This window comes from Taeniopygia guttata, chromosome 27 (assembly GCF_048771995.1).
Source record: "Taeniopygia guttata chromosome 27, bTaeGut7.mat, whole genome shotgun sequence".
Classification (NCBI taxonomy): Eukaryota; Metazoa; Chordata; class Aves; order Passeriformes; family Estrildidae; genus Taeniopygia; species Taeniopygia guttata.
Window position 1 is genome coordinate 1,032,155 of NC_133052.1, and position 26,554 is coordinate 1,058,708.

Genomic DNA, 26,554 nt, shown 5'->3' on the forward strand with positions numbered 1-26,554 from the left:
CCCCGGAGGGCTCCGGGCCTCGTCGGTGGAAGGCGGGGCGAAGCGCGCAGCAAGCCAATAGAAATACAGGATTTCCAGAGTGACATGCTGCTCAGCCAATCAGCGACGGAACACGGGGAGCGCCTTCGGGCTTCCATCCGCCGCCTTTCCCCCGCGCCTGCGCCGTGACGCGCGGGCGCCCCCGCACAAAATGGAGCGCGGCGGGCCCGGTGCGGGCGCGGCGCTCCCGGTGCGGCCCCGCGGCCTCTCCCGCATCGCTCCGCTCTTTCCCTCTCCCCTCCTTGGCCCCACGGCGGCGGCGGCCGGCAAAAAGAAACGCGAGGTCCCACCGAGATTTGAACTCGGATCGCTGGATTCAAAGTCCAGAGTGCTAACCATTACACCATGGGACCGCTGGGTGTACGGGCAGGCGCCGCGCGCCCTCCCGGTGCCGATCCCGCCGATCCCGCCGATCCCGGTGATCCCGGAATTCCGGGAATTCCGGTAATCCCGGGAATTCCCGACATTCCCGCCCGGGAATTCCCGACATTCCCGCCCCTCCGACCCTCCCGCCGTCCCGCGGCCGCCGCCGTTCCACCCTCCGGACCGGCCCCGAGCTCCGCCGTTTGAGCCGCCGTGCCCGGCACGCTGATTTCCGCCTTTATTTTTGGATTTTTTAACGAATTATTTTATTTTTATACTTATTTCTGCCTTAATTCCTCTGGGGTTTTTCCTTTATTTCTCCCCTTTTCTTTCTCTGTTTTCCTCGCTTTCCCACTTTGTTTTTTTTAACTCCATTTTCCATTTATTCATTTGTTTTTCCTCCATTCCCCCTTTCCTTATCCCCCTTTTATTTCTCCTTTTCCCCACTCTATTTCCCCATTTTATTTATCTATTTTCCCTTTATTTCCCTTCCCCCCCCACCATTTCCCTTCATTTAATTTTCTATTTCTCCTTTAACTTTTCCCCATTTATTTTTCATCTGCTCTCAGTTTCCCTTTAATTTCCCTATTTCCCCTCCATTCTCCTTTTAATTCCTTTTTCTCCTCCAGTTCTTATTTCTTTTCCTATTTATTCTCTATTCCCCTTTTCTTCTTGCCTTCCCCTTTATTTTCCCCCTCTATTTTCCATTTTTCTAAGTTTTTTCTTCTATTTCCCTTTATTTCTCTTCCATTTCCCCCTATATTTCCTCATTTACCCTTTATTTATCCCTGTTCCCTTTATTACCTCTGTTATTTCTTTCCTCTCTATTTTTTCCTCTTTATTTTCCCCTCAATTTCTTTTTTTTCAGTTTCTCCCTTTATTTTTTTTCCTCCCATTTTTTCCTCTTTTATTTCCCTATTTCCCCTCTATTTTCTCCCTTTTAATTTTAAATGTCCCCTTTATTTTTTCTTTCCCCCTTTTTCCTGCCCCAGTCCCACAAATCCACACAAACACTTGGATTTTTTTTTTTTTTTTTGCTTCTTTCTCTGTTTTTGCTCTTTTATTTTTTTTTCACAGCGAAACAGTGGAAATAAAGCGATTTGTGGCCAAAAAAAATTTAAAATAATAAGGAAAACCCTTCTCCCCGGAAAAGGAATGGAGCCCGCATCCATCCCAAATCCCGGGAAAAGGGAAGGGTGTGGATCAGGAGAGGTAAGAGGGGCAAAAAAGGTGAAAACAACTCAAAAAAGAGGCAAAACTACATCCCAGAAATCACAATTTTTTACCTAAAGAGCCTGAAATTTCCTGGGAAAAGCAGCACCTTTGGATGCTCCCAAAATTCACTCCACCCCCCTCCCCCCCGCTGCCATCACCTCAAAAAAAAAAAACCCCAAACCATTGGAAAAATAGGAAAAAACCCAAATTATCAGCTTGGATTCCCCCAGTCCTGCGGGGAGGCCGGAGGGGTGAGAAGGAAGGAGGAAAAATCCAAGGGAAAAAAAAAAATCAAGTATTAAAAATAAAAATAAAGACAAAAATAAAAATAAAATCAGTCACAGCCCAAATCTGGGACTGGTGAGGTCTGGAGCTTCCGAGGACTCAAAAACCACTTTCCCCCAAGGGAAAGCAATCCCATAAATCCTATTTTTTTTTAAATTCTAGTTTTTAAAAATCCTATTTATTTTTTTTTAAAGAACATTTTCTTTGGAAAAAGTGTAGATTTTTATTCCTTTTTTTTATTTTTTTACTTTTTTAAAACTTTTTTTTTAAATTTTTTTTTAAACTTTTTTTAATTCTTTTTTTAAATTTAATTTTCCTTTTCTCCCTAAAACTACGGCTGGGGAGTCGCCCCTACCTGGAGTCACCTATGGCTAAGAGGTAGATAAAAAATCGGGATTGGGTGTGGGTGAGGATTCCTGGGATCATTCCTGGATCATTCCCGGATCATTCCTGGGATCATTCCTGGGATCATTTGTGGGATCATTCCAGGATCAGTCCGGGATTGTTCTGGGATCATTCTGGGACCATTCCCGGGGTTGTTCCTGGGATTATTCCAGGATCGTTCCGGGATCATTCTCAGATCATTCCTGGGATCATTCCTGGATTGTTCCCGGGATCATTCCAGGATCATTCCCGGGATCATTCCCAGATCATTCCCAGGATCATTCTCGGATCATTCCCGGGATCATTCTGGGACCATTCCCGGGGTTGTTCCTGGGATTATTCCAGGATCGTTCCGGGATCATTCCCAGATCATCCTGGAATCATTCCTGGATTGTTCCTGGGATCATTCCTGGGATCATTCTCAGGATCATTCCAGGATCATTCTCAGATCATTCCCGGGATCATTCCTGGGATCATTCCTGGATTGTTCCTGGGATCATTCCGGGATCATTCCCGGCTCCGTGGGCGCTGCTGCACATTCCAGACTCTCGGAATCATCTCCCGCTCCCCTCCTGTTTCCCGGGATTTCACGGATCCCAAATCCGGAGCAGCAGGGTCCTGCCTTGAGGCCGAGTTTGCTTCTGGATTTCCAAGGAATTCTGGATCCCGGCGAGGCCGGATGCGCGTCCAAGGAGACGATCGCGGATCCCTGAGGATGAATTCCCGCCCTGCTTCCGGTCGATCCCGCGGATTTCCCGTATTTCATTCACCCCGAGAGGCGCCTCTGGCACGGGTCAAGGTTGGATTTCCTCCTGGAATTCCACTGGATTCTCCATCCCGGTGAAGTGAAGCCGGATGAGCCGATGGAATTCGGGGCCGATCGCGGATTCCTGAGGATGAATTCCCTGCTCGGGATCAGCTCTTCCCGCCCTGAAAATTCCCGCCCCCAAAAATTCATCCCATTCCCAGGATCCCAAAAACCATCCCAATGCTGGGATCCAGGAATTCATCCCGCTCCTGGAATGTTCCAGAGCCTCCCGCACGGCTCCTTGTCCTCCTCGGAGCGATCCCAAAATTCCGCCTCCAGCAGGAAGGTCCCTGCAGCTCTGAGGTAGTTCCAGGTGTGTGATCCCAGCTGGAAGCGCTTCTCCCAAAAAAAAATAAAAACCAGGAAAAAAATCCAGGTTGGAAGAGGCTCCGGATGGTTCCGGAATCTCCTCTGCCAGAAAAGGCGGGAAAAATCCAAATAAAGCTCGGAGAAAAGCTGGATTAGGGAATGGGGGCTCTCCCCACTGTGGGAATTCCCAAGAAATTCCAGCCTGGACTGGATTTTCCAAATCATTCCGAGGTCAATCCGCGTGGAAAAATCCAACCAAGCTCCAGCGCTGCCATTCCCGGAGCGAATCCAGAACCAAATCCCGGCCAAAATCCTGGGAAAAGCCTCCCAGGGGTGTTGGGATCCAGCCGGGAGCGAAGGGATTTCCCGGGATCCAGGAGATTCCATCCGGACGAAACGAACGGTGACAGGAGAAAAAAAGTGGGAATTGGGAATGAGCCAAAGAAATAAATCCAAAATAACGGGAAAAAAAATTCCACAATTTTCTGGGAAAATTCCCACAATATCCCAAAAAACTGTTGGGTGGAGCAGCAGGGATAGGGATGGAAAACCAAAGGAATTAAATGAAGGAAAAGTCTTGGAGCAAATCCCATCCCGGAGCGATTTCCTCGGAGTCTGAAAACCCCAAAATCCCCAAAAACTTGGAGCTGGGAATTCACAAAATCCCTTTTTTTCCTGGCACCGCTGAGCTTTTCCTGCTTTTCCTTTTTTTTATAAGAACTTTTCCTTTTTTCTGCCCTAAAAAAACCCAACTTGATCCCAAATCCCTGTGAATTCCCAGGAAACGGAAATTCCAGCGGGGAGGGAGTTCCTGTTCCGAGATTTCTTCGGGATTTTCCCTCCGGTGGGGAATGAAAACCCCCCGGAGCTGCGGCGTCAGTCATCCCGAATTCCGCTTTTCCCTAAATTCCGCTTTTCCCTGAATTTCCTGGCACAGAGGGAGCGGCTGGAGGAGCTGCTGTGGGGCTGGGAATTTCTCCTGGTTTTTCCATTCCAGTCCGGATCCATCTCATTCCCATTTTCCTGCTGTTTTTAGGGAATTTCTCCTGGTTTTTCCATTCCAGTCTGGATCCATCTCATTCCCATTTTCCTGCTGTTTTTAGGGAATTTTTCCTGTTTTTTCCATTCCAATCTGGATCCGTCTCATTCCCATTTTCCTGCTGTTTTTAGGGAATTTTTCATTTTTTCCATTCCAGTCCGGATCCATCTCATTCCCATTTTCCTGCTGTTTTTAGGGAATTTTTCCTGTTTTTTCCATTCCAAGCCAGATCCATCTCATTCCCATTTTCCTGCTGTTTTTAGGGAATTTTTTGTTTTTTCCATTCCACTCTGGATCCATCTCATTCCCATTTTCCTGCTGTTTTTAGGGAATTTCTCCTGGTTTTTCCATTCCAGTCTGGATCCATCTCATTCCCATTTTCCTGCCATTTTTAGGGAATTTTTCCTGTTTTTTTCCATTCCAGTCTGGATCCGTCTCATTCCCATTTTCCTGCTGTTTTTAGGGAATTTCTCCTGGTTTTTCCATTCCAGTCCGGATCCATCTCATTCCCATTTTTAGGGAATTTCTCCTGGTTTTTCCATTCCACTCCGGATCCATCTCATTCCCATTTTCCTGCTGTTTTTAGGGAATTTTTCCTGTTTTTTCCATTCCAAGCCAGATCCGTCTCATTCCCATTTTCCTGCTTTTCCCAATTTTCCAGCTTTTTCCAGAGAAGAGCGGGAGATGCTCCGAGGTCTCTTCATTCCCACGAATCTCTTGGATATAAATTAAATTTCCCTCTGGGAATTCTCCCTCGGAATGGGAAAAGGGCGGGAAAAGCACCGAAAATTCCCTGAATTTTTGGGATTTTAGGTCGAGATCTTCCCAGAGATCCCAGAGATGGGATTTGGGAACGGCTGTTCCCGGTTTTTAGCACTGCCTTGGGATGGGGTGGGAAAAGTTTGGGATCCCCGATGTCGGGATTTGCCGGGAACGGGAGTTTCAAGTATTCCAAACCGTTTTCCCTGGGAAAAATTCCAAAGAAAACCAGGAAAACGCCCCCAAGGGACGGGAGCTGCTGAGCCCAAATCCGGCTCCTTTCACCCCAAAATTTTTTTGGGAATAAAAGCTCAGAGCTCCCCCCCAGCCGGAGGGGGGATCCCACATTCCCCAATCCCAAATATTCGGGATGGGGATAGGACTGGGGGGAAACAGCCCCAAAATTGGCTCCTTTGGGATATTTGGGAATATTTTGTTGCTGAACATTTCATCCAAAGTTGGATTTTCCTGCAGGGCCAAAAAAATGGGAAAAAAAAAAGGATTTTACTGAGAAAAATCAGGATTTCACCAAGAAAAAAGTGGATTTTATCAAGAAAAAAAGGGATTTACTGAGAAAAAAATGGGATTTTACCAAGAAAAATGGGATTTCCCCAAGAAAAATTGGGATTTGAGCCAAAAAAAGGGATTTCACCAGGAACAATCACCCTGTGAAGGTTTTGGGGCGGGGAGAGGCTGATCCCTGGCCAGGCTCCGTCAGGAATTCTCCTCTCCCTCCTCCCTGTGCGTTTGTAGGGAATCAAACTTGGCTCCCACTTAATGAAGGAATTAATTATTAATTAATTAATTAATTAATTAATCTCTCTCCTCCTCCATTTTTAAAAATTAGTTTTAATATTTTTAAGCTTTTTTTTCTTTTTTAAAAATTATTTTTTCCTTTTTTAATACATTTTCCTTTTTTAAAATTGCTTTTTTTCTTTTTTGTAGATTTTTTTTTTCTTTTAAAAATTATTTTTCCTTTTTTAAAATTACTTTCCCTTTTTTAAAAATCTTTTTTTTCCCTTTTTTTTTTTAATTTACATTTTTAATTAATTTTCTTTAATTCATTTCTTCCTTTAATTATTTTTTTTCCCCTCGGTAAAACGGAGGGAAAAAAAAAATCTCTTTTAAAATAAAATTTTTGTGGGTTTTTTTTGTTTGTTTTTTCATTTTTCATTTTAATTTTCACTGCACCATAGTGGAAAAGACGGAATTCCGGGAAGGTCGGGATCGCCTTGGGATTCTGGGATCTTTAGGAATTTTCTATCAAATATAGAAAAAAATCTCTTTATGGCTTCTGAGAGTGTGAAAATAAAACCAGCATTAAAAAAACCCTTTTTTTACCCCACTTTGCATAGAAAACACTGCCCAGGAGTGGAAAAATTCCCAAAAAATCCACGGATTGGGCTGGATCCAATTGGGAAAATCCTTTCAGGCAGCGCCAGGTTTGGGTTTGGTTTTTACCCCCTTGAAATTCCCGGAAAAACCAAAAATTTTTATTTTAATTAATTTTTTTTTAATCAAAATTTTTTTTAAAAAAGGAAAAAAAGAAGGAAAAAAAAATTTCAAGTTTTTCCCAGTGGGAAAATCGAATTTGGAATTTTCCCGGATTTTTTTTGGAGAGCGACGATGCCTGAGAGCTGAAATTCCTCTGGGAAAGGGCACAAAAATGTTATAAAAATATCAAAAATCAGGAAGCTGCTGCCACCTTTTCCACCAGGTCCAGAATTCCCGGCGTTGTCTCCGGAACACCTGGATTCTTCCATTAAAAAAAAAAAAAAAATCCAAAAATTCTCTTTTTTCTTTCTCTTTTTCATTAAAAAAATAAAATCTCCCCCGTTAGCACCTCTTATATAAAATATCAGCGAAAAGCCCCGAAAAAACCCCAAAATAAAGTGAAAACAACCCCAAAAAATCAGAATATTCCATAGCTGAGGTAATCACACCTGAGGTAGCTTTTTTTGAGCTTTTTTTTGTGTTTTTTGTGTCATTCCCGGGGTTTTTTGTTGTCCTGGATTGGCAGAATTCCAGGGAATTCCCGCTGCCGCCTTCCCTTCCCTGAATCTGCTTTTCCTGCTGCTCCGGGTGGTTTTTTGGAGGATTTTTCCCCGGAATTCCCGGCTGGGAAGGGCCAGGGCCGCCTTTGTCCCGAATTCCCGGATTTTTGTCTCATCCCGATTTTCCTCCCATCACTCCCGGCCCTAAAAACTCTTCCCAATTTCACTTTTTCTCTCCCAAATTCCCACTTTTTAACCTCATTTGGGAGCCCTTCCATCCTCCCTCTTCCTCAGAATTCATCCCGGTTTTGCTTTTTTCCCCCCAAATTCCCAATTTTTAGTCTTTTCTGGGAATCCTCCCATCACCCTTCTCGCTCAAAATTCATCCCAATTTCACTTTTTTTCCCCACATTTTTCCCATTTTGCCCCAAATTCCCGCTTTTTCACATTGCCTGGGAACATCCCAACTTTCCTTCCGCCATTCCTGTCCCTCCAAACTCATCCCAAATTTCCCTTTTTCTCCCCAAATCTCCCAAATCTCCATTTTATTTCCGTTTTTCCCCGTCCCTGTGGGGTCATTCCAGCTTTTCCTCCAATTCCATCCCAATTTTCCTTTCCCATCCTTCCCATTTTGGGGGAAAACCCTGGAAAATCCCCATTTTTGGGGCTGGAATTCCTGGAAGCGGCAGCTTCGGGCCCTTCCCAAAATATTCCCAAAATCCCAAATCCTTCCAACCCCCACACCCCGGAATCAGCGCCCGCTGCCATTCCTGAAATCCCCTTTTTGCTCTCTTGGGAACTGGGAATTTCCTGCAGAAATGAGGAATTTGGGGATTTTTTCCTCCTTAAATCAGGAAAAAAACCCAAATATTTTTAGCCCCCAAGTTTTTGGGAATTTTTTCCCCGCTGGATGGGTTTGGGAATGAGGAGCCCAGCTCTCCCCAATCCCTCCTGCACAGAATTCCCAAATTATGATGATGGAGTTGAGGAATTCCATGTTTTTTCCCCAAAAAAAAGGGATTTTTTTCCCTTTTACCCATTTTTGGGGTTTTTTTGGGTCATATTTGGGTGGTTTTATTGCTGTTCCCGACGGGAAAAGACAAAGTTTTTCCCAGGATTAATTTTCCTCATTATGAGGAAAGGTGATCATTTCCACAGTGGGAATTTTCATTGGTAAAAAATAGGGAAAATTGGGAAAAATGAGATAAAAAGAGGGGAAAATGGGAAAAATTAGGGAAAAAATGAGGGAAAATGTCTGGTGTCCCATTCCCAATGGAATTCCCAATTCTGCTGGGGATTGAAATTCTCAATCCCTGAGGAAGTGATTCCCGGTCCCTGTGGATTCCCGATTCCTCTCCATTCCCAATCCCTGCGGATTCCCGATCCCTGTCCATTCCCGATCCCTGTCCATTCCCGATCCCTGCGCATTCCCGATTCCTGTGGATTCCCAATCCCTGCACATTCCCAATCCCTGTCCATTCCCAATCCCTGTCCATTCCTAATCCCTGTCCATTCCCAATCCCTGCACATTCCCGATCCCTGCACATTCCCGATCCCTGTGGATTCCCGATCCTTGTCATTCCCAATCCTTGCACATTCCCAATCCCTGCGGATTCCCGATCCCTGTCCATTCCCGATCCCTGCACATTCCCGATCCCTGTCCATTCCCGATCCCTGTCCATTCCCGATCCCTGTCCATTCCCGATCCCTGCACATTCCCGGTCCCTGCGGATTCCCGATCCCTGCACATTCCCAATCCCTGCGGATTCCCGATCCCTGTCCATTCCCGATCCCTGCACATTCCCGATCCCTGTGGATTCCCGATCCCTGCACATTCCCAATCCCTGCACATTCCCAATCCCTGCACATTCCCAATCCCTGTCCATTCCCGATCCCTGCACATTCCCGATCCCTGCACATTCCCGATCCCTGTCTCCCTGCGGTCGCTGATTCCCCGGCACTCGGAGCCCGGCCCGGCCATGCCGTGTCCTCGTTTTCCCGGGATTTGGGCTCCGGGGGGTCCCTATTTCCTGCGGGATTGGCTCTGGCCCTTCTGGTGCTGCTGCTTCACCTGCGCCAGGATGTCCCGGATCTTGCGCTGCGCCATCTGGGAATGACAGCCGGGGATCCATGGAATGCCGGCCCCATCCCGGCCCCATCCCGGCCCCCTCCCGGCTTCCCCACCAAACTTCCACCCCAATCCAGCTCCTCCTCTCCCGAGGTTCTCCCATGGCCTTTGCTGGGAATGGCGGACGGGATTCACGGGATAACGACCCAAATTGTGCGGTCTGGAGAGCCCCAGGAAAGCCTTGGAGAGCCCCTGGAGAACCCCTGGAAAAGCCTCGGAGAACCCACGGAGAACTCCCAGAGAACTCCTGGGGAAGCTCTGGAGAACCCCTGGAAGGCTCTGGAAAAGCCTTGGAGAACCCCTGGAGAACCCCTGGAGAAACCCTGGAGAACCTCTGGAGAACCCCTGGAAGGCTCTGGAAAAGCCTTGGAGAACCCCTGGAGAACCCCTGGAGAACCCCTGGAAGGCTCTGGAAAAGCCTCGGAGAACCCACAGAGAACTCCCAGAGAACTCTTGGGGAAGCTCTGGAGAAACCCTGGAGAAGCCCCAGAAAAGCCTTGGAGAACCCCTGGAGAACCTCTGGAAAAGCCTTGGAGAACCCACAGAGAACTCCTAGAGAACTCCTGGAGAAGCTCTGGAGAACCACAGGATCACCCCTAGATCAACCTGGATCTCCACTGGATCACTCTGGATCCTCCACGATCACCGCAGGATCCCTCTGAATCACCCTGGATCCCCCCAGATCCCCCCGGATCCCCCGGATCCCCCCGGATCCCCCCGGATCCCCCGGCCCTACCTGGCTGGCGTAGAAGTGCCCGATGATCTTGACGACGACCTGCTCGTTCTCGTCGGGGGTCTGCTCCCGCGGCACCACCACCTCGGCCGCCGTCAGGTTCTGCAGCTCGTTCACCTGCCGGGACCTGGGATCAGCCCTCCGGAGAATCCCGGCCCTTTTCCCGGGAATCCCGGCGCTTTTCCCGGGAATCCCGGCCCTTTTCCCGGGAATCCCGCCCCGTGCCACTCACGGTCTTGCCGCCCTTGCCGATGACGCGGCCGGCGGCCGAGGCCGGCACGCGGATGTGCGTCTCCAGCTTCACCTCCTCCTTGGGCCCGAAGAAGTTCTCCTCCTTCAGCTTCCCGTAAATCCTGCCCTGCGCCTGCGGAGGGACGGAGTCGGGAATGTCCCACCCCAAACTCATGGGTTTGGGATCCCGTAAAATCCCGCTTCTTTGGAATTCCAAACCCGTTTGGCCCATGGGAGCAGGGAGTCGGGAATGTCCCACCCTGAGCTCCACCCATGGATTTGGGATCCCATAAAATCCCATTTTTTTAGAATTCCCAGCCTGTTCGTCCCCTGGGAATTCCGGCCCCGGAATTCCCCAGCTGTGGGGTGGGGCCACCCCGCTGCCCTCCCTGCTGGGACACCCCGAGCCCCGGGAGGTGACCGCGGTGACAACCTTGAACTGCGCCTCGGGCGGGCCGGTGATCACCACCATGCGCACCTTGGAGTCCGGCGGCTCCGGCGGCGCGATCTGCAACGGCACCGACACGGGATGGACACGGGATGGACAGGGGATGGACAGGGATGGACAGGGGATGGACACGGGATGGACACGGGATGGACATGGGTGGAGATGGGATAGACACGGAACACAGACAGGACGGGACAGACATGGGATGGACACAGAACACAGACAGGATGGACATGGGATGGACATGGGATGGACATGGGATGGACATGGGATGGACATGGGATGGACATGGGACAGACGGGATGGACACAGGATGGGCACGGTGCCACAGCCCCACCCAGACTTCCCGGGGCTTTTCCTGGGAAAAACGGGAGAGATGGGGACAGAGGGCCACCGAGGGCCAGCGAGGGCCACCGAGGGCCACCAAAGGCCACCAAAGGCCACCAAGGGCCGTCCCACCTTGATGGAGGCGCTGGCGAAGCGCGAGAGCTGCTTGATGTGCTGCCCCTTCTTGCCGATGATGGCCCCGACCGCCTGCGCCGGGATGAAGACGTGCACGGTCTCCTGCTCGGGGGGCTGCGGGCGGGACGGGGCCAGGGTCACCTGGGGTCACTGTCACCACTGGGGCCAGGGTCACCTGGTGTCACTGTCACCATCTGGGGTCACTGCCACTGTTTGGGGTCAGGGTCACCCGGGGTCACTGCCAGCATTTGGGGTCGGGGTCACTGCCAGCACTGGGGCAGGGTCACCTTTGGGGACACTGTCACCATTGGGGTCAGGGTCACCCTGGGGTCACTGCCATCATTTGGGGCCAGGGTCACCTTGGGGGTCACTGCCACCACTGGGGTCAGGGTCACCTGGGGTCACTGCCAGCATTTGGGGTCAGGGTCACTACCACCATTTTGGGGTTAGGGTCACCGTTTGGGGTCACTGTCACCATCTGGGGTCACTGCCACTGTTTGGGGTCAGTGTCACTATTTGGGGTCAGTCTCATGTCCCCGAGCTGGGAGTGGGAGCTGCCAGGGGTCACTGCCCATCCCGGGGCTCCATCAGGAATGTCCTGGGGGTCACTGCCCATCCCAGGGCTCCATCAGGAATGTCCTGGGGTCACTGCCCATCCCGGGGGCTCCATCAGGAATGTCCTGGGGGTCACTGCCCATCCCGGGGCTCCATCAGGAATGTCCTGGGGGTCACTGCCCATCCTGAGGTTCCATCAGGAATGTCCTGGGGGTCACTGCCCATCCCGGGGCTCCATCAGGAATGTCCTGGGGGTCACTGCCCATCCTGAGGGCTCCATCAGGATCGTCCCCGCGGGGATCGGGGTCACTCACCAGGAAGGAGCTGTAGGGAACGGCCCCGGAGACGCCGCTCGGGGGTGGCGGCACGGCCGTGGAGGAGGCCGGGAAGAGCCCGACAGCGGCCAGGTTCAAACCGGGAATGAGGTGGGACTGCAGCTGGGGGCACCAAAATGTGGGGTCAGGGGTTGGGACTGCAGCTGGGGGCACCAAAATGTGGGGTCAGGGGGTGGGACTGAACTGAGGGATCCAAAATGTGGGGTCAGGGGGTGGGATTGAACTGAGTGGACCAAAATGTGGGGTCAGGGGTTGGGATTGAACTGAGTGGACCAAAATGTGGGGTCAGGGACTGGGATTGAACTGAGGGATCCAAATGTGGGGTCAGGGACTGGGATTGAACTGAGCGGACCAAAATACGGGGTCAGGGAGATTTGGATTGAATTGAGGGGAATCAAAATATGGGATTGGGGGAATTGGGATTGGACTGAGGGTAGAAACGGGACCGGGGATGGGGTGGGATTGGATTGAGAGGAGAAACGGGATCGGGGATGGGGCAGGATTGAACTGAGGGTAGAAATGGGATCGGGGATGACACGGGGCGGTGCCGGGGATGAAGGGATGCCGGGTTTTTGGGATGCCCGGGTTTTTGGGATGCCCGGATGCCCGGGTTTATGGGATGCTCGGGTTTTTGGGATGCCCGGGTTTATGGGATGCCCGGGTTTATGGGATGCCCGGGTTTTTGGGATGCCCGGGTTTATGGGATGCCGGGTTTATGGGATGCCCGGGTTTTTGGGATGCCCGGGTTTTTGGGATGCCCGGGTTTGTGGGATGCCCGGGTTTTTGGGATGCCCGGGTTTATGGGATGCCCGGGTTTTTGGGATGCCCGGGTTTATGGGATGGCCGGGTTTATGGGGTGCCCGGGTTTTTGGGATGCCCGGGTTTATGGGATGCCCGGGTTTATGGGATGCCCGGGTTTTTGGGATGCCCGGGTTTTTGGGATGCCCGGGTTTATGGGATGCCCGGGTTTATGGGATGCCCGGGTTTATGGGATGCCCGGGTTTATGGGATGCCCGGGTTTATGGGATGCCCGGATGCCCGGGTTTATGGGATGCCGGGTTTATGGGATGCCCGGGTTTATGGGATGCCCGGGTTTATGGGATGCCCGGGTTTATGGGATGCCCGGGTTTATGGGATGCCCGGGTTTATGGGATGCCCGGGTTTATGGGATGCCCGGATGCCCGGGTTTATGGGATGCCGGGTTTATGGGATGCCCGGGTTTATGGGATGCCCGGGTTTATGGGATGCCCGGGTTTATGGGGTGCCTGGGTTTTTGGGATGCCCGGGTTTTTGGGATGCCGGGTTTTTGGGATGCCGGGTTTTTGGGATGCCCGGGTTTATGGGATGCCGGGTTTTTGGGATGCCCGGGTTTTTGGGATGCCCGGGTTTATGGGATGCCCGGGTTTTTGGGATGCCCGGGTTTTTGGGATGCCCGGGTTTTTGGGATGCCCGGGTTTATGGGATGCCCGGATGCCCGGGTTTTTGGGATGCCCGGGTTTATGGGATGCCCGGGTTTATGGGATGCCGGGTTTATGGGATGCCCGGGTTTGTGGGATGCCCGGGTTTATGGGATGCCCGGGTTTATGGGATGCTGGGTTTATGGGATGCCCGGGTTTATGGGACGCCTGGGTTTATGGGATGCCCGGGTTTTTGGGATGCCAGGTTTATGGGATGCCCGGGTTTTTGGGATGCCGGGTTTTTGGGATGCCGGGTTTGTGGGATGCCCGCAGCCGGCCCCACTCACGCTCATGGCGGCCACGTCGTTCTCGTAGGCCTCGCGCACTTTCCTCATGATCTCCTGCTCGGCGCGGCAGCAGCTCTCGGGGCAGCCCTTCACCGTGATGGTGCGCTCGGGGTTGTACAGGGTCAGCTCCTGCAGCCTGGGGACACGGCCATGGGGACACGGCCAGGGGACATGGCCAGGGGATGGGGACATGGCCATGGGGACAGGGACACGGCCAGGGGGACAGGGACACACCCAGGGGACACACCCGGGGGACAGGGACACCGGCCATGAGGACAGCCCGGGGGATGGGGACGTGTCATGGGGGACTGGGACACACCTGGGGACACGCCCAGGGACATGGGGACACACCATGGGGTACACCCAGGGGATGGGGACATGCCCAGGTACATGGGGACACACCCGGGGACACACCCGGGGGACAGGGGCATACCCAGAGGATGGGGACACGCCCAGGGGACCCCAAAGCGGTGAGAGGGTTCCTCAAAGGGAGGATGGGAAAGGGGAGCACAGAAAATCCAACACCAGGGATTCCCTGGGAGAACTTTGGGGACTGAAACCTCTCCCCCCATCACCATCCTCATCTTCATCTTCCTCCTCCTCCTCCTCCTCCTCCTCCTCCTCCTCCTCCTCCTCCTCCTCCTCCTCCTCCTCCTCCTCCCGTCCGTCCCCGCAGCCCCGGGAGCTGCTGCCCGCCCTCACGAGGAGATGGTGATCTTGGTCTCCGTGTCCTGCTCCACCTTCTTCAGGTTCCGGCCCTCCTTGCCGATCAGGCGCCCCACGAAGTTGTTGTGGGCCAGGATCTTCAGGGGGACCTCCTCAGCCCTGGGAACGGGAATGGGGATGGGAATGGGAATGGGGACGGGGAAATGGGAATGGGAATGGGAACGGGAATGGGAATGTGGAATGGGAATGGGGACGGGGACAGGGGTGGGAAAGGGGAATGAGGAATGGGGAATGGGGATGGAAACAGGAATGGGAATGCAGGGAAAACCCCACAGGAGGGATTAGGGCAGATGGGAAAAGGGAAAAACCCCACAGGAGGAATTATGGCGGCTGGAAACAGGGAGAAAAACCCGAAAGGCGGGATTGTGGGAACAGGGAAAGGAGGGAAAACCCAAAAGGAGGGAAAACCCAAAAGGAGGGAAAACCCAAAAGGAGGGAAAAACCAAAAGGAGGGATTATGGGAACTGGGACAGGAGGAAAACCCAAAAAGTGGAACTGGGAAAGGAGGGAAAACCCAAAAGGTGGGAAAACCTAAAAAAAGGAGGGAAAACCCAAAAGGAGGGATTATGGGAACTGGGAAAGGAACCCAAAAAGTGGAACTGGGACAGGAGGGGTTGGCACAGTGGCCGGCCGGGGGAAGGCCACACCCCAAGGTTTGGGGTCCCCAGACCCGGAATTCCGGGGGCACAGGGCCGGGAGGACCCTGGGGTGGGATCGTGGGGCTCTCACGTCTTGGTGTCCTTGGCCTCCTTGTGCATGATGTCCAGGATCATCCGGCAGGCGGCCGAGCAGCCCTCGGGCGTGGAGTGGATGCTGATGGCCTTCTCGGCCGCGCCCGCGTTCTCCTTCCGGTGCACGTCGATCCTAAAAACCGCGGGAGGGGCGCTGGGAGAGGCCCCGCAGCTCCCGACCTTCCCAAAGCCGCGTCCCGGAGCGAGGGGGGAAACGGGGGCGGGAGTTCCGCAGGGGTGCAGGGGTTGGTGAAATCCCAAAAATCCCAACGGGATGTGAAGCAGTGGGAGAGGGGGTGAGGGAGCAGCACCGGCTGCGGGGTGGGATGGGGTGGCCAGCAGCTCAAATCCCAAAGAAATCCCTCCTGGATGGGGTGGCCAGCAGCTCAAATCCCAAAGAAATCCTTTGGATAACCCCTGGAGAACTCCTGAAGAGCCCCTGGATTACCCCTGCAGAGGCCCTGGAGAATTCTGTAAAACCCCTGGAGAAACTCTGGTGAACCCCTGGAGAACTTCTCGACTGTCTCTGGAGAACCCCTGGAGAATTCTGGAGAACCCCTGGAGAAACTCTGGAGAACCCCTGGGTCAGCCCTGGAGAGCCCCTAGATCACTCCTGAAAAAGCCTTGGAGATCTCCTGAAGAACCTCTGGAGAACCCCTGGATGACTCCCAGAGAACCTCTGGATCACTCCTGGAAAAGCCTTGGAGAACTCCTGGAGAACCTCTGGAGAACCCCTGGAAAAGCCTTGGAAAACTCCCAAAGAACCTCTAGAGACCCCCTGGATCACTCCTGGAAAAACCCTGGAGAACTCCTGGAGAACCTCTGGGGAACCCCTGGAAAAGCCTTGGAGACCTCCTGAAGAACCGCTGGAGACCCCCTGGATTACTCCTGGAAAAACTTTGGAGAACTCCTGGAGAACCTCTGAAGAACCTCTGGAGAACCTCTGGAGAACCTCTGAAGAACCTCTGAAGAACCCCCGGATCCCCCCGGATCCCCCCGGATCCCCCCGGCTCCCCCCGGGTCCCGCGGGACTCACTTGGACTGGGTCTGCTTGGTGATGTTGCGGATGGTGGCCCCCTCCTTGCCGATGATGGCCCCCACGAACTGGGTGGGCACCAGGAGCCGCAGGGGCACGTCCGGGGGCGGCGGCGGCTTCGGGGCGGCCCCGGCGGGCGGCGGGGATCCCGAACGGGCCCCGGTGCGAGTCCCGGAGCCGCCGCGCCGCCCGTTCTCGGGCTGCTCGTCCGGGATGTAGGAGACCTTGAGCGCGTGGGTCTCCAGCTGGTGCCCGTTGAGCTTCAGGATGGCTCTGGGGGACACCGGGAATCGGGAATGGGTTTGGGAACGCCGGGAATTGGGGATGGGATGGGGAACGCCGGGAATTGGGGACGGGTTGGGGAACGCCGGGAATTGGGGATGGGTTTGGGAATGCCGGGAATTGGGGATGGGATGGGGAACGCCGGGAATTGGGGACGGGTTGGGGAACGCCGGGAATTGGGGATGGGTCGGGGAGTGTCGGGAATCAGGGTCGGGTCGGGGAGCCCCGAGCGGGGCGGCCCCAAAAGGGCCGGGCTGGGCCCAAGAGGGGAATTGCCAAAAGTGTTTTATGGAAACTGCCCCGGCGTTCCCGCAGAGGGAGAGATTCCCAAATCCCTCCTGAGGGATGGAGTGAGATCCCAAATCCCTGTCCCAAAATTCCCACACAGGAAAAGATTCCCAAATCCTTTCTGAAAGATGGAGTGAGATCCCAAATCCCTGTCACAGCAGGAATCCTGTGTAGGGAGAGATTCCCAAATCCCTTCCAAAGGACGGAGTGAGATCCCAAATCCCTCTCCCAAAATTCCCAGACAGGGAGAAATTCCAAATCCCTTCCGAGGGATGGAGTGAGATCCCAAATCCCTCTCCCAAAACTCCCACACGGGGACTGGTTCCCAACTCTCCCCTCCCTCCTGCGAGACGGAGCGCGTGATCCCAAATCCCTGCGAGTTCCCAAATTCCCGTGGGTTCCCAAATCCCTGTGAGTTCCCAAATCCCCGTGGCTTCCCAAATCATGGAAGCACCCGGAAATCCCAACTTTTGCTCCGGCAAAAAGTTTGGGTTTTACTCCCTGAGCTGCCGAGAAAACCCCAAAAACTTGGAATTCTGTCCAAAGGGGGAGGAAAATCGACCACATCTAAGGGGTGTCCTCAAGGATTTGCTGGTTTTGCCGGAATCTTGGGATCTGGGGAAATGGGAAATCCTTCTTCCTACGGGCGGGGAAGGGAGGGAATTCCCGGATTCCCGAAGAATTCCCGGATTCCCGGGGCACTCACTGCCGGGTCTGCTCCCGGTTGGCGTAGGTGACGTTCACCACGGCGGTCTCACTGTCCGTGTTCACTGCGGGAATTCGGGAAAAGAGGCGGGGATTAGGGAAAAGGAGCTGGAAATTCAGGAAAAGAGGCAGGGATTTGGGAAAAGGAGCTGGAAATTCAGGAAAAGATGCAGGGATTTGGGAAAAGGAGCCAGGAATTTGGGAAAAGGAGCCAGGAATTTGGGAAAAGGAGACAGGAATTTGGGAAAAGAGACAGAGATAGGGTTTTTATTCCCTCCCTGCCCTTAAAAGAGGCAGGAATCTCCAAAATCCAGGTTTTATTCCTTCTTCTCCCTGAAACAGGGCAGAATCCCAAAATCTGGAATAAATTCCCAAAATCTGGGTTTCATTCCCTCTTCCTGCTGAAACAGGGCAGAAATTCCAGAAATCCGGGGTTGACTCCCTTCTCCCTCTGAAAAAGGGCAGAAATTCCTGAAATCTGCGTTTCGTTCCCTCCTCGGGAGCAGAAATCCCCGAGATCCGGGTGAAATTCCCAAAATCCGGGTGGAATTCCCAAAATCCGGGTGGAATTCCCAAAATCCGGGTGGAATTCCCAAAATCCGGGTTTCCTCCCCTCCTACCTTGCTCGCAGCTCTCCACGGTGCCGTACTGGGCCAGCAGCCCGTCCAAAACCTGGGAAAAGGGAAAATCAATCCCAGGAAAACCCACCCAGGGAAAACCCATCCACCCCTGGGCTCCGAGGCAGCGTTAAGAATTCCAGGATCGTTAAGAATTCCCGAGCAATTAAGGCCGGGAAGCTCCAGGACTGCCGGAACCAGGGAATTCCCAGGGGATCCGTTTTGTTCCCTGTGCAAGGGAGGAATCGTAAATGAACGGGAATTAACGGGAATCGGGGAATTAACGGGAATTAGGGAATTAACGGGAATTGGGGAATTAATGGGAATCGGGGAATTAATGGGAATTGGGGAATTAACGGGAATTGGGGAATTAATGGGAATTGGGGAATTAACAGGAACTGGGGAATTAACGGGAATCGGGAATTAACGGGAATCGGGGAATTAACGGGAATCGGGAATTAACGGGAATCGGGGAATTAACGGGAATCATGGAATCAATGGGAATTGGGGAATTAACAGGAACTGGGGAATTAACGGGAATTGGGGAATTAATGGGAATTGGGGAATTAACAGGGATCAGGGAATTAATGGGAATCGGGGAATTAACAGGAATCGGGGAATTAACGGGAATTGGGAATTAACGGGAATTGGGAATTAACAGGAATCAGGGAATTAACGGGAATCGGGAATTAACGGGAATCGGGAATTAACGGCGGTTTGGGCGGTGTCGCTTTCCCGAGATTTCCGGCGGAATCCCGGAGCGTCATCCCTGCCCTTACCTCCCATCGCAGCTGCGGCGGAATGTTCCGGATCTGGATTTTCCGGCTCCTGCAAGGATGGAAAAATGGGAATTTGGGCTGGGGCACATCCCTGGATCGGAGCGAGCCCTAAAATTCCAGGTGCTCCCAGGGATTCCTGCTGGATCCCAGTTCCCTGTGGGGCTGGAATTGCACCAGGAGCAAAATTCCAGAATCCTGCTGGGAGTGGAATTCCAGAATTGCTCTGGGAACAGAATTCCATAATCCCTCTGGGAGTGAAATTCCATAATCCCATCAGCAGCAGCAGAATTCCAGAATCCCTTTGGGAACAGAGGTCCAGAATCCTGCTGGAAGTGGAATTCCAGAATCCCATCGGGAGCAGAATCTCAGAATTCCATCAAGAGTAGAATTCCATAATCCCCTCAGGAGTAGAATTCCAGAATTCCTCTGGGAGTGAAATTCCATCATCCCTTTGAGAGCAGAATTCCAGAATTCCTCCCGACCCCGCTGGGCTCCGGCTGTTCCCGAATTCGGCTCTTCCCGGTTCCCTTTTCCCAACCCAGCAGCTCCCAGTTGAATCCCGAAGGTTTAATGGGAAAGTTTCTTCCAGAAGAGATCCCAAAACACTTCCCAATCCCCCCAAAATCCCTGGATTTTACCCCGATCCCTGGATAAAACCGGGATTAAAGCCGGCCCCAGCAGGAATATTCCGGATTTTGGGGAATTTGCCCCTTTGGCAGCAGCCGGGCTGAGCCGGAGCAGGAAAATCCCAAATGTGGATCCCGCCCGGCGCCTCCCTCTGGGAAGGATCCCAAAATCCTGGAATTCCTGGCTAATTGAGCCTCATTGTGTGGGTGATTGACAGCTGTCACTCACGCCCCGCTCAGATTTACGATCCCTGGCATTCCGCCCCTGGAAATTCCCTCCATTCCCGACTCCTGCCCCGGCACAGCCGGAACAATTCCACCAAATTCCATCCAAATTCCATCCAAATTCCATCCAATCCCGGAACAATTCCATCCAAATTCCATCCAAATTCCATCCAAATTCCATCCAATCCCTTGGGATTTTCCTGCTCGGGGACCCCAATCTGCCCCGGGGGATTTGGGGCTCCTTTGGCCGATTTTTGGGGAATTTTTATGGGAAGAGGAACCTCGGGAGGATCCCAAAATTCCTCTGGATGCGCTCCTGGGAAAGAAAACACAAAATCCCGGAAATTCCCATAGAAATATTTATCAAATCCCAAATCCCCGCTCGGGAGATCCCGGCTGGATGGGATCCAGGAATTCCAAGGAATGTTTGGATAAGGATGGACAGCCCTGGAGGAAAGGGAAAATCCCAAATTCCAGCCCCTTTTCCCAACCCCTGGCAGGTGAAGCTCCAGGAGTTTGGGATCCCTCAAGCTGGGAATTATTAGGATTGATTATTTAGGATTGATTAATTAGGATCAATTAATTAGGATCGATTAATTAGGATTCTTGAGCTGCAGGGAGCTCCCGGCACAGCCAGGGCTGATCCCACGGCTCCGGAATTCTGCGGGAATCGAGGCAAAGCCGGAGCTGAGCTGGCGAAATTCCAGGAAAAACGTGGAGATCGGAGCCTCCCGGTGCCCCTCATCCACAAAAACCCGGAATTCCCAAAGTCTGGAGCTCCAAAAGCAACATTTCCCAAGGCAGCGAGGAGGGAAACCGGGAATTCCTTGGGATTCCCCCAGCGTGGAGGCAGCAGGAGCCGGGAAGAGCCGGAATTTCCCTGTGGGGACAGCTGGATCCCAAATTCCCTGGGATTCTGGGAATCCTGGAATTTTGGTCCATTTTTGGGGTTTTTTTGGTTCATTTTCGGTTCAATTTCCAGCAAATCCAACCCCAAAAGGGGAAATAAAAGCAAATTTTGGGGTGAAAAGTGCCCAAAAAAGGAACCTCAAGCCGGGTTTGAATGTTTTTCGTTGGGAACAATTAATTCCAGGATTTTCCCTGTGGAAAATGAGGATTTTTTTGATGGGAATCCCCAGATTTGAAGGAAAATCCAAGGGAATTTTAGGATTTTTCCAGCATTTCTCTGCCCTGAACTGAACTTTGATGCCACCACAAGAACTAAAAATATTAATTTTTATAATGATAATTAAAATTAACACCCTGAGCACAACCCCAGGAGGCGCTGGGGGTGCAAATCCCTTTTAATTCCCATTTTTTGGGTTAAAACCCATCCCAAATCCAGCCCAAATTCCCAATCCCAACCCAAGAACCTGAATTTGGATTTTTTATTTCCTTAAAAAATAAATTTCTTTTGAAACTTCCCCGTTGACTCCAAACAGGAAAATTTTGGTGATTTGGGGATCGAAAATTTGAAGTTTCTCCCCAATTTTCCCATCAACAAAATCCAAGGAAAACCAACTCCCAAAAACCCAACAAATGCTCAAAATTACCCCAAATTAACCCCAAATCTCTTTTTTTGTTCATTAAATCCCATTTTTAACAATATTTCTTCACCATTTAAGACTTTGAAGGAATTCTGCTGCAATAATTCCCCAAATAACGAAAATAATCGGGAGAATCCCAAGAATTGATCCCAAAGAAATCAATTTATTCCTCTTGGAGTCACACACCCCAAATCCCATTTTTTTGTGCTATTTTAAACCATTTTGGGGTTTTAAAAATTATTTTTGAATGTTTTGTTTAGGAGAAGTTTGAAAAATTGGGAATAAACGGAGAGGAAAGAATTCCTGGGGATTTTGTAGGCATTAATGAATTAAAACCACCCAAATTAAGGTTTTTTTGCACCATTATTTCCACTTTAACCTAAAGAAAAAAAACAATTTTTGGGTTTTTTTTTTGCTGGTTTAGTTTAGTTTTGTTTTTTTTTTTTTAATAAATTAACTGGGAAGGGCAACTCTGCTCCTGACTGGTTTTCCCACATTTTTAAAGGGATAAAAAAAAGAAGAAAAAATAATTAATCTCGGGTTTTGGGGGAGGGGAAAGGGGAGGAATTTTAATTTGGATCCCGAATTTCTCCCCTCATTAACCATTTCCTGCTCCAAACTGGAAATTCCAGTCTGGAAAAATGAAAGGAGGATTCAAAAAACCCCCAAAAAATCCCCCAAAAATCCCATTTTTGTCTCCCAGCCCTCCCCAGTTGAAGGGAAATACCCCAAAATCGCTTTTTCCACCCCAAAACCACCAAATCCTTCCCCAAAGTGTCTGGGGCGCTCCCGAAATCCCCCAAAAATTCCCTACAAACATTCCAGGAGGGAAAAGTGGGAAAAGCGGCGCTGGCCCTTTAAGAGCAGCCCCGGAGTGGGGGGAACGTGAATTTTAACCCTAAAAAAAAACCCAAAAAAAACCCCAAAAATGGGATTTTCCAGCCAATCCAACATTTTTAGGGACACCCAGGAGGAAAACAAATCCAAATCCCAAAATATTTTAAAGGGTTTTTTTTTCCCCCAGCGCTTCAAATCCCAGATCCCAAAGGAATATTCTCATTTTTAGGGAATTTTTTTGGGGAAAAAAAGGGGAGATCTGCTCCTCCCTCCCCAAATTATTGATTAACCAAAGTGGGAGGGGGGAATTGGAATTTCCAGGGTTTTTTAAGGGATATTTTTAACTTTTCATGGAATTCCATCCCAATATTCCCAATATTCCCCCCATCCCTGGACACCACAGTGGAGTAAAATCATTAGGGAGGGGGGAAAAAAATTAATAAAAATTATAATTATCCCCCTAAAATCCGGGAATTCGGGCCGGGAAAAGGGGGCTGGGGAATTCCTGGCTGGATTTGGGATCGCCCTTTTTGGGGTCACCCCCCTCCCAATTTTTGGGAATTTTGAGATCCCAAAACGGGGCAGGGAAGGGTCGGGAAAAGGAGGAATTTGGGGAATCTGGGGTCGGGATTTTGGGGAGTTTGGGGTCGGGATTTTGGGGAATTTGGGGTTGGGATTTTGGGGATTTTGGGGCTGGAATTTCAGGAATTTGGGACCGGGATTTTGGGAATTTGGGGCCAGAATTTTGGGGAATTTGGGGCCGGGATTTTGGGATTTTGGGGCCGGGATTTTGGGATTTTGGGGCCGGAATTTTTGGGAATTTGGAGCCGGAATTTTGGGGCTGGAATTTTGGGGAGTTTGGGGCCGGGATTTTGGGATTTTAGGGCCGGAATTTTTGGGAATTGGGGGCCGGGATTTTGGGGCTGGAATTTTGGGATTTTGGGGCTGGAATTTTGGGAATTTGGGTCGGAATTTCGGGAATTCGGGGCCGGGAAGAGCCGGCGTCGTTCCCTCCCCTCCTCTTTCCCCTTTGGAAAAGGCGCCTCCGTCACGTGGCGATGGATTCGGGTCCAACGTGGAATTTTTGGGATCGGGAATTCCGGGAATTCCGGGAATTCGGGGGGTGAAAATCGGGGGGGGGGAATTAAAAAAAAAAGGGGAAATTCTGGGAAAAACCCGCAAGGTGGGCGGGATCGGAGGATTTTCCGGGAATTCGGAGGATTTTCCCGAGCGCTCGCGGCTCCAGCCGGGAACAACAAAGGCCGGGGAAGATGGAGAGGGATGGGCTGGGCGGGAGATCCCGGGAAAGCCCAAAAAAGCCGCTTTTTCCCCCAAAATCCCGGGAATTCAGCCGGGATTTCCTCCCTGCCCGCCCTCAGCCGCCGCGTGCCGGTTTTGTTCTTTTTTTATCCCAGCAAAATTCACTTTTTTCAATCAGATTTTTTAAAAAATATATTAATTTTTAAAGATTTTTTTTTTTATATTTATTTTTTTTTCTTCTCCCAAAACAAAGGATTTTCCCCTCATTTCCCAGCCAGGCGCCAAAAGGAGCCGGGAAATTCTTCCACAAGTTTGGAAATCCCAGCCCAAACCCATCCATCACCTCCGGCAGCACGTGGAGAATTATTTATTTCACCTTTACTTCCCTTCTTATTTTAATGAAAAACTCGCAGATTGAGTTTTCTTCGGGAAAAATTTTAAAAAACCCAATTAATTAGTGAAATGTTTAATGAATTAATTAAACTCAGCTCGCTGGGGGCAAATCCCAGGAAAATTCTCCAACATTTCTTCATTTTTTCTCACTTTTTGGTGGAAATTTTTGCCTTTTTTCTCTCCTATTTCCCCCCTCCCAACACAAATGAATAATTCCGATGATAACGATTAAAAATCAATTAAAAACCAATTTAAAATCAATTAAAGCTCCACCTTTACCTTTGCTTTTTGGGCACCGAGTGTTCGATCTCCAGCTGCTTCCCATGGAGCTCCACTTTCCCTAAAAACAAAACCCGGGTTGGGAAATGTGGGAGGGAAAACTCGGGATAAACGGGAATTCCCGCGCGAAATTCATCCCGAATTCTCCCGATTTCCACCCAAATCCAGCGCTCGGCTCCTCACAAGTGGATTTTTATGGAATGCGGGATTCCAGCGGGGAGCGCTGCCTCTGGAATTGTTCCTTGGGAATGTTTCATCCCTCGCTCCAGCCTGGAAGGATTCGAGGGATGGGATTTGGGGTGGTTTTTTTGGGGTTTTTTTTGTGGATTTGGAGAATTTCCCCCTTTTCTTTCAGCCCTCCGGGAAAAATCTTTGGAGAAAATTCCCTCCCCTTTTCCTACCGAAAGGCTCCGGTTTCGGGATTCCACAGGAATGGATTTCTCCCGGAAAATGGAGCGGGATTCCCTCGCTACCGTCTCATCCCATGACTTTTAATTTATATATTTTATTATTTTTTTTTTTAGCGGGGGGAATAGCGAAGAAAAAGAACCGGACGGGGAAGGAGATGGAGATGAGGGGGGAAAAAACCCCAAATTTAAAAAGCCCCCAAATCCCCGATTTGCTCCCAAATTCGCTCCCAGCATGGCGACCTCGGCCCCGGAGCGCGGCCCCGACCCGAGCGGGCAAAGCCCGGGGGGCGACCCGGGCCGGGGGGGCTCCCGGGGACCCCCGAGCGCGGTTTTGGGGTCCCTCTGCCTCCCCGGGCCGGGATTTTGGGGAAGGGACAAAAAACGGGGGCGCGGCCCCGACGGGGATCCCACGGATTGGAGGGGGAGGGGCTGGGGGTCGGGATTGGGGGTCAGGAGGGATTTTGGGGGGTCAGGAGGGATTTTGGGGGGTGGGATTGGGGGTCAGGAGGGGTTTTGGGGGGTGGGATTGAGGGGTCGGGATTGGGGGTCCGGAGGGGTTTTGGGGGGTGGGATTGGGGGGTCAGGAGGGGTTGGGGGATCGGGATTTTGGGGGTCGGGATTGAAGGGTCCGGAGGGGTTTTGGGGGTCGAGATTGGGGGGTCCGGAGGGGTTGGGGGATCGGGATTTTGGGGGGTGGGATTGAGAGGTCAGGAGGGATTTTGGGGGGTGGGATTGGGGGGTCCGGAGGGGGTTTGGGGGGTGGGATTGGGGGGTTGGGGGATCGGGATTTTGGGGGTCGGGATTGGGGGGTCCGAAGGAATTGGGGGATCGGGATTTTGGGGCTGGAGATTTCGGGATTCAGGAAGGATTTCGGGGTCTGAGGGGACCGGGAGGGATTTGGGGGGGTCGGGATTGATTGAGGGGCCGGGAGGGATCGAGGGGACGGAGGGGACGGCGGGTTCGGGGTGATTCGGGGGTGATCCGGGGCTGGTTTCGGGGCGATCCGGGGCTGGTTTCGGGGCTGGTTTCGGGGTGATTCGGGGGTGATTCGGGGCTGGTTTGGGGTGATTCGGGGCTGGTTTTGGGGCTGGTTTGGGGGCGATCCGGGGCAGGTTTCGGGGTGATCCGGGGCAGGTTTCGGGGATGATACGGGGCAGGTTTCGGGGCGATCCGGGGCTGGTTTCGGGGATGGATTCGGGGCAGGTTTTGGGGTGATTCGGGGCTGGTTTTGGGGCTGGTTTCGGGGGTGATTCGGGGCAGGTTTCGGGGCGATCCGGGGCGATCCGGGGCAGGTTTCGGGGCGATCCGGGGCTGGTTTGGGGGCGATCCGGGGGCGACCCGGGGCGGTCCGGGCCGGGTCGAGCGGCTCACCCGAGAAAGTTTCGATGGCTTTCATGGCCCACTGCTCGTCGGGGCAGTCCACAAAGGCATAGCCGGGCTTGAGGAGGAAGCGGCCGCTGAAGGGGATCTGCTGCTCGGCGAACAGCCGCTCCAGCTCGGCCGCCGTGACGCCCTCGGGCAGGTTCCCGATGTACAGTTTGTTCATGGTGGCTCGGGGGGCTCGGGGGGCTCGGGGGGTCCGGGGGGCTCCGGCTCCGCGGCGCGCCCCCCCCGAGCTTCGCCCCGGCTGTTTAAATTTTTGGTTTTTTCCTCTCCTCTTTTTGTTGTTTTTTTTTTGGGGGGGTTTTTTGGGGGGTTTTCACCCCCTTCTGCCCAGCGGATTTTTGTGCCGGTGGGGAGGGGAGGGGGCGGCGGCCGCTGGAGGAGGAGGAGGAGGAGGAAGGAGGGGAGGGGAGGGGGCGGCCCCGGCGGGCAGGGCGGTGGCGGCGGTGGCGGAGGGGCCCCCGAGCCGGTCCCGGAGCGGCACCGGACACCGGGACGGGGGGAGGGGGTACCGGGGAGGGGGGTGGGGGGCAGCGGCTTTGGGGGACCCCCGAACCGGAGCGAACGTGGAAATGTTTGCGGGATGGAGCCACGTGGTG

The 26,554-nt window shown here is 52.2% G+C and overlaps 1 protein-coding gene and 1 non-coding gene across 3 annotated transcripts; both read right to left on the reverse strand.

Annotated features, from left to right (window-relative positions):
- Positions 1 to 320: 320 nt before the first annotated feature.
- Positions 321 to 392, reverse strand: TRNAQ-UUG (transfer RNA glutamine (anticodon UUG)). Its single transcript has one exon. It is a non-coding gene; the product is annotated as a tRNA-Gln (tRNA).
- An 8,826-nt stretch (positions 393 to 9,218) lies between these two features.
- IGF2BP1 (insulin like growth factor 2 mRNA binding protein 1) lies at positions 9,219 to 26,118 on the reverse strand. Of its 2 annotated transcripts, XM_041721597.2 has the most exons (15): positions 25,944 to 26,118; positions 24,163 to 24,223; positions 18,996 to 19,044; positions 18,220 to 18,271; positions 17,601 to 17,664; positions 16,325 to 16,597; positions 15,287 to 15,421; positions 14,534 to 14,656; positions 13,832 to 13,967; positions 12,067 to 12,189; positions 11,195 to 11,311; positions 10,721 to 10,795; positions 10,289 to 10,420; positions 10,060 to 10,173; positions 9,219 to 9,302 (listed from the first exon to the last, which is right to left on the reverse strand). In XM_041721597.2, exons 1-15 carry the CDS (start codon positions 26,116 to 26,118, stop codon positions 9,219 to 9,221), a joined length of 1,713 nt encoding a protein of 570 aa, XP_041577531.2. The 2 variants fall into 2 exon arrangements, with proteins under 2 accessions (XP_041577531.2, XP_041577532.2); XM_041721598.2 differs by lacking the exons at positions 15,287 to 15,421; positions 16,325 to 16,597.
- Positions 26,119 to 26,554: the final 436 nt, after the last annotated feature.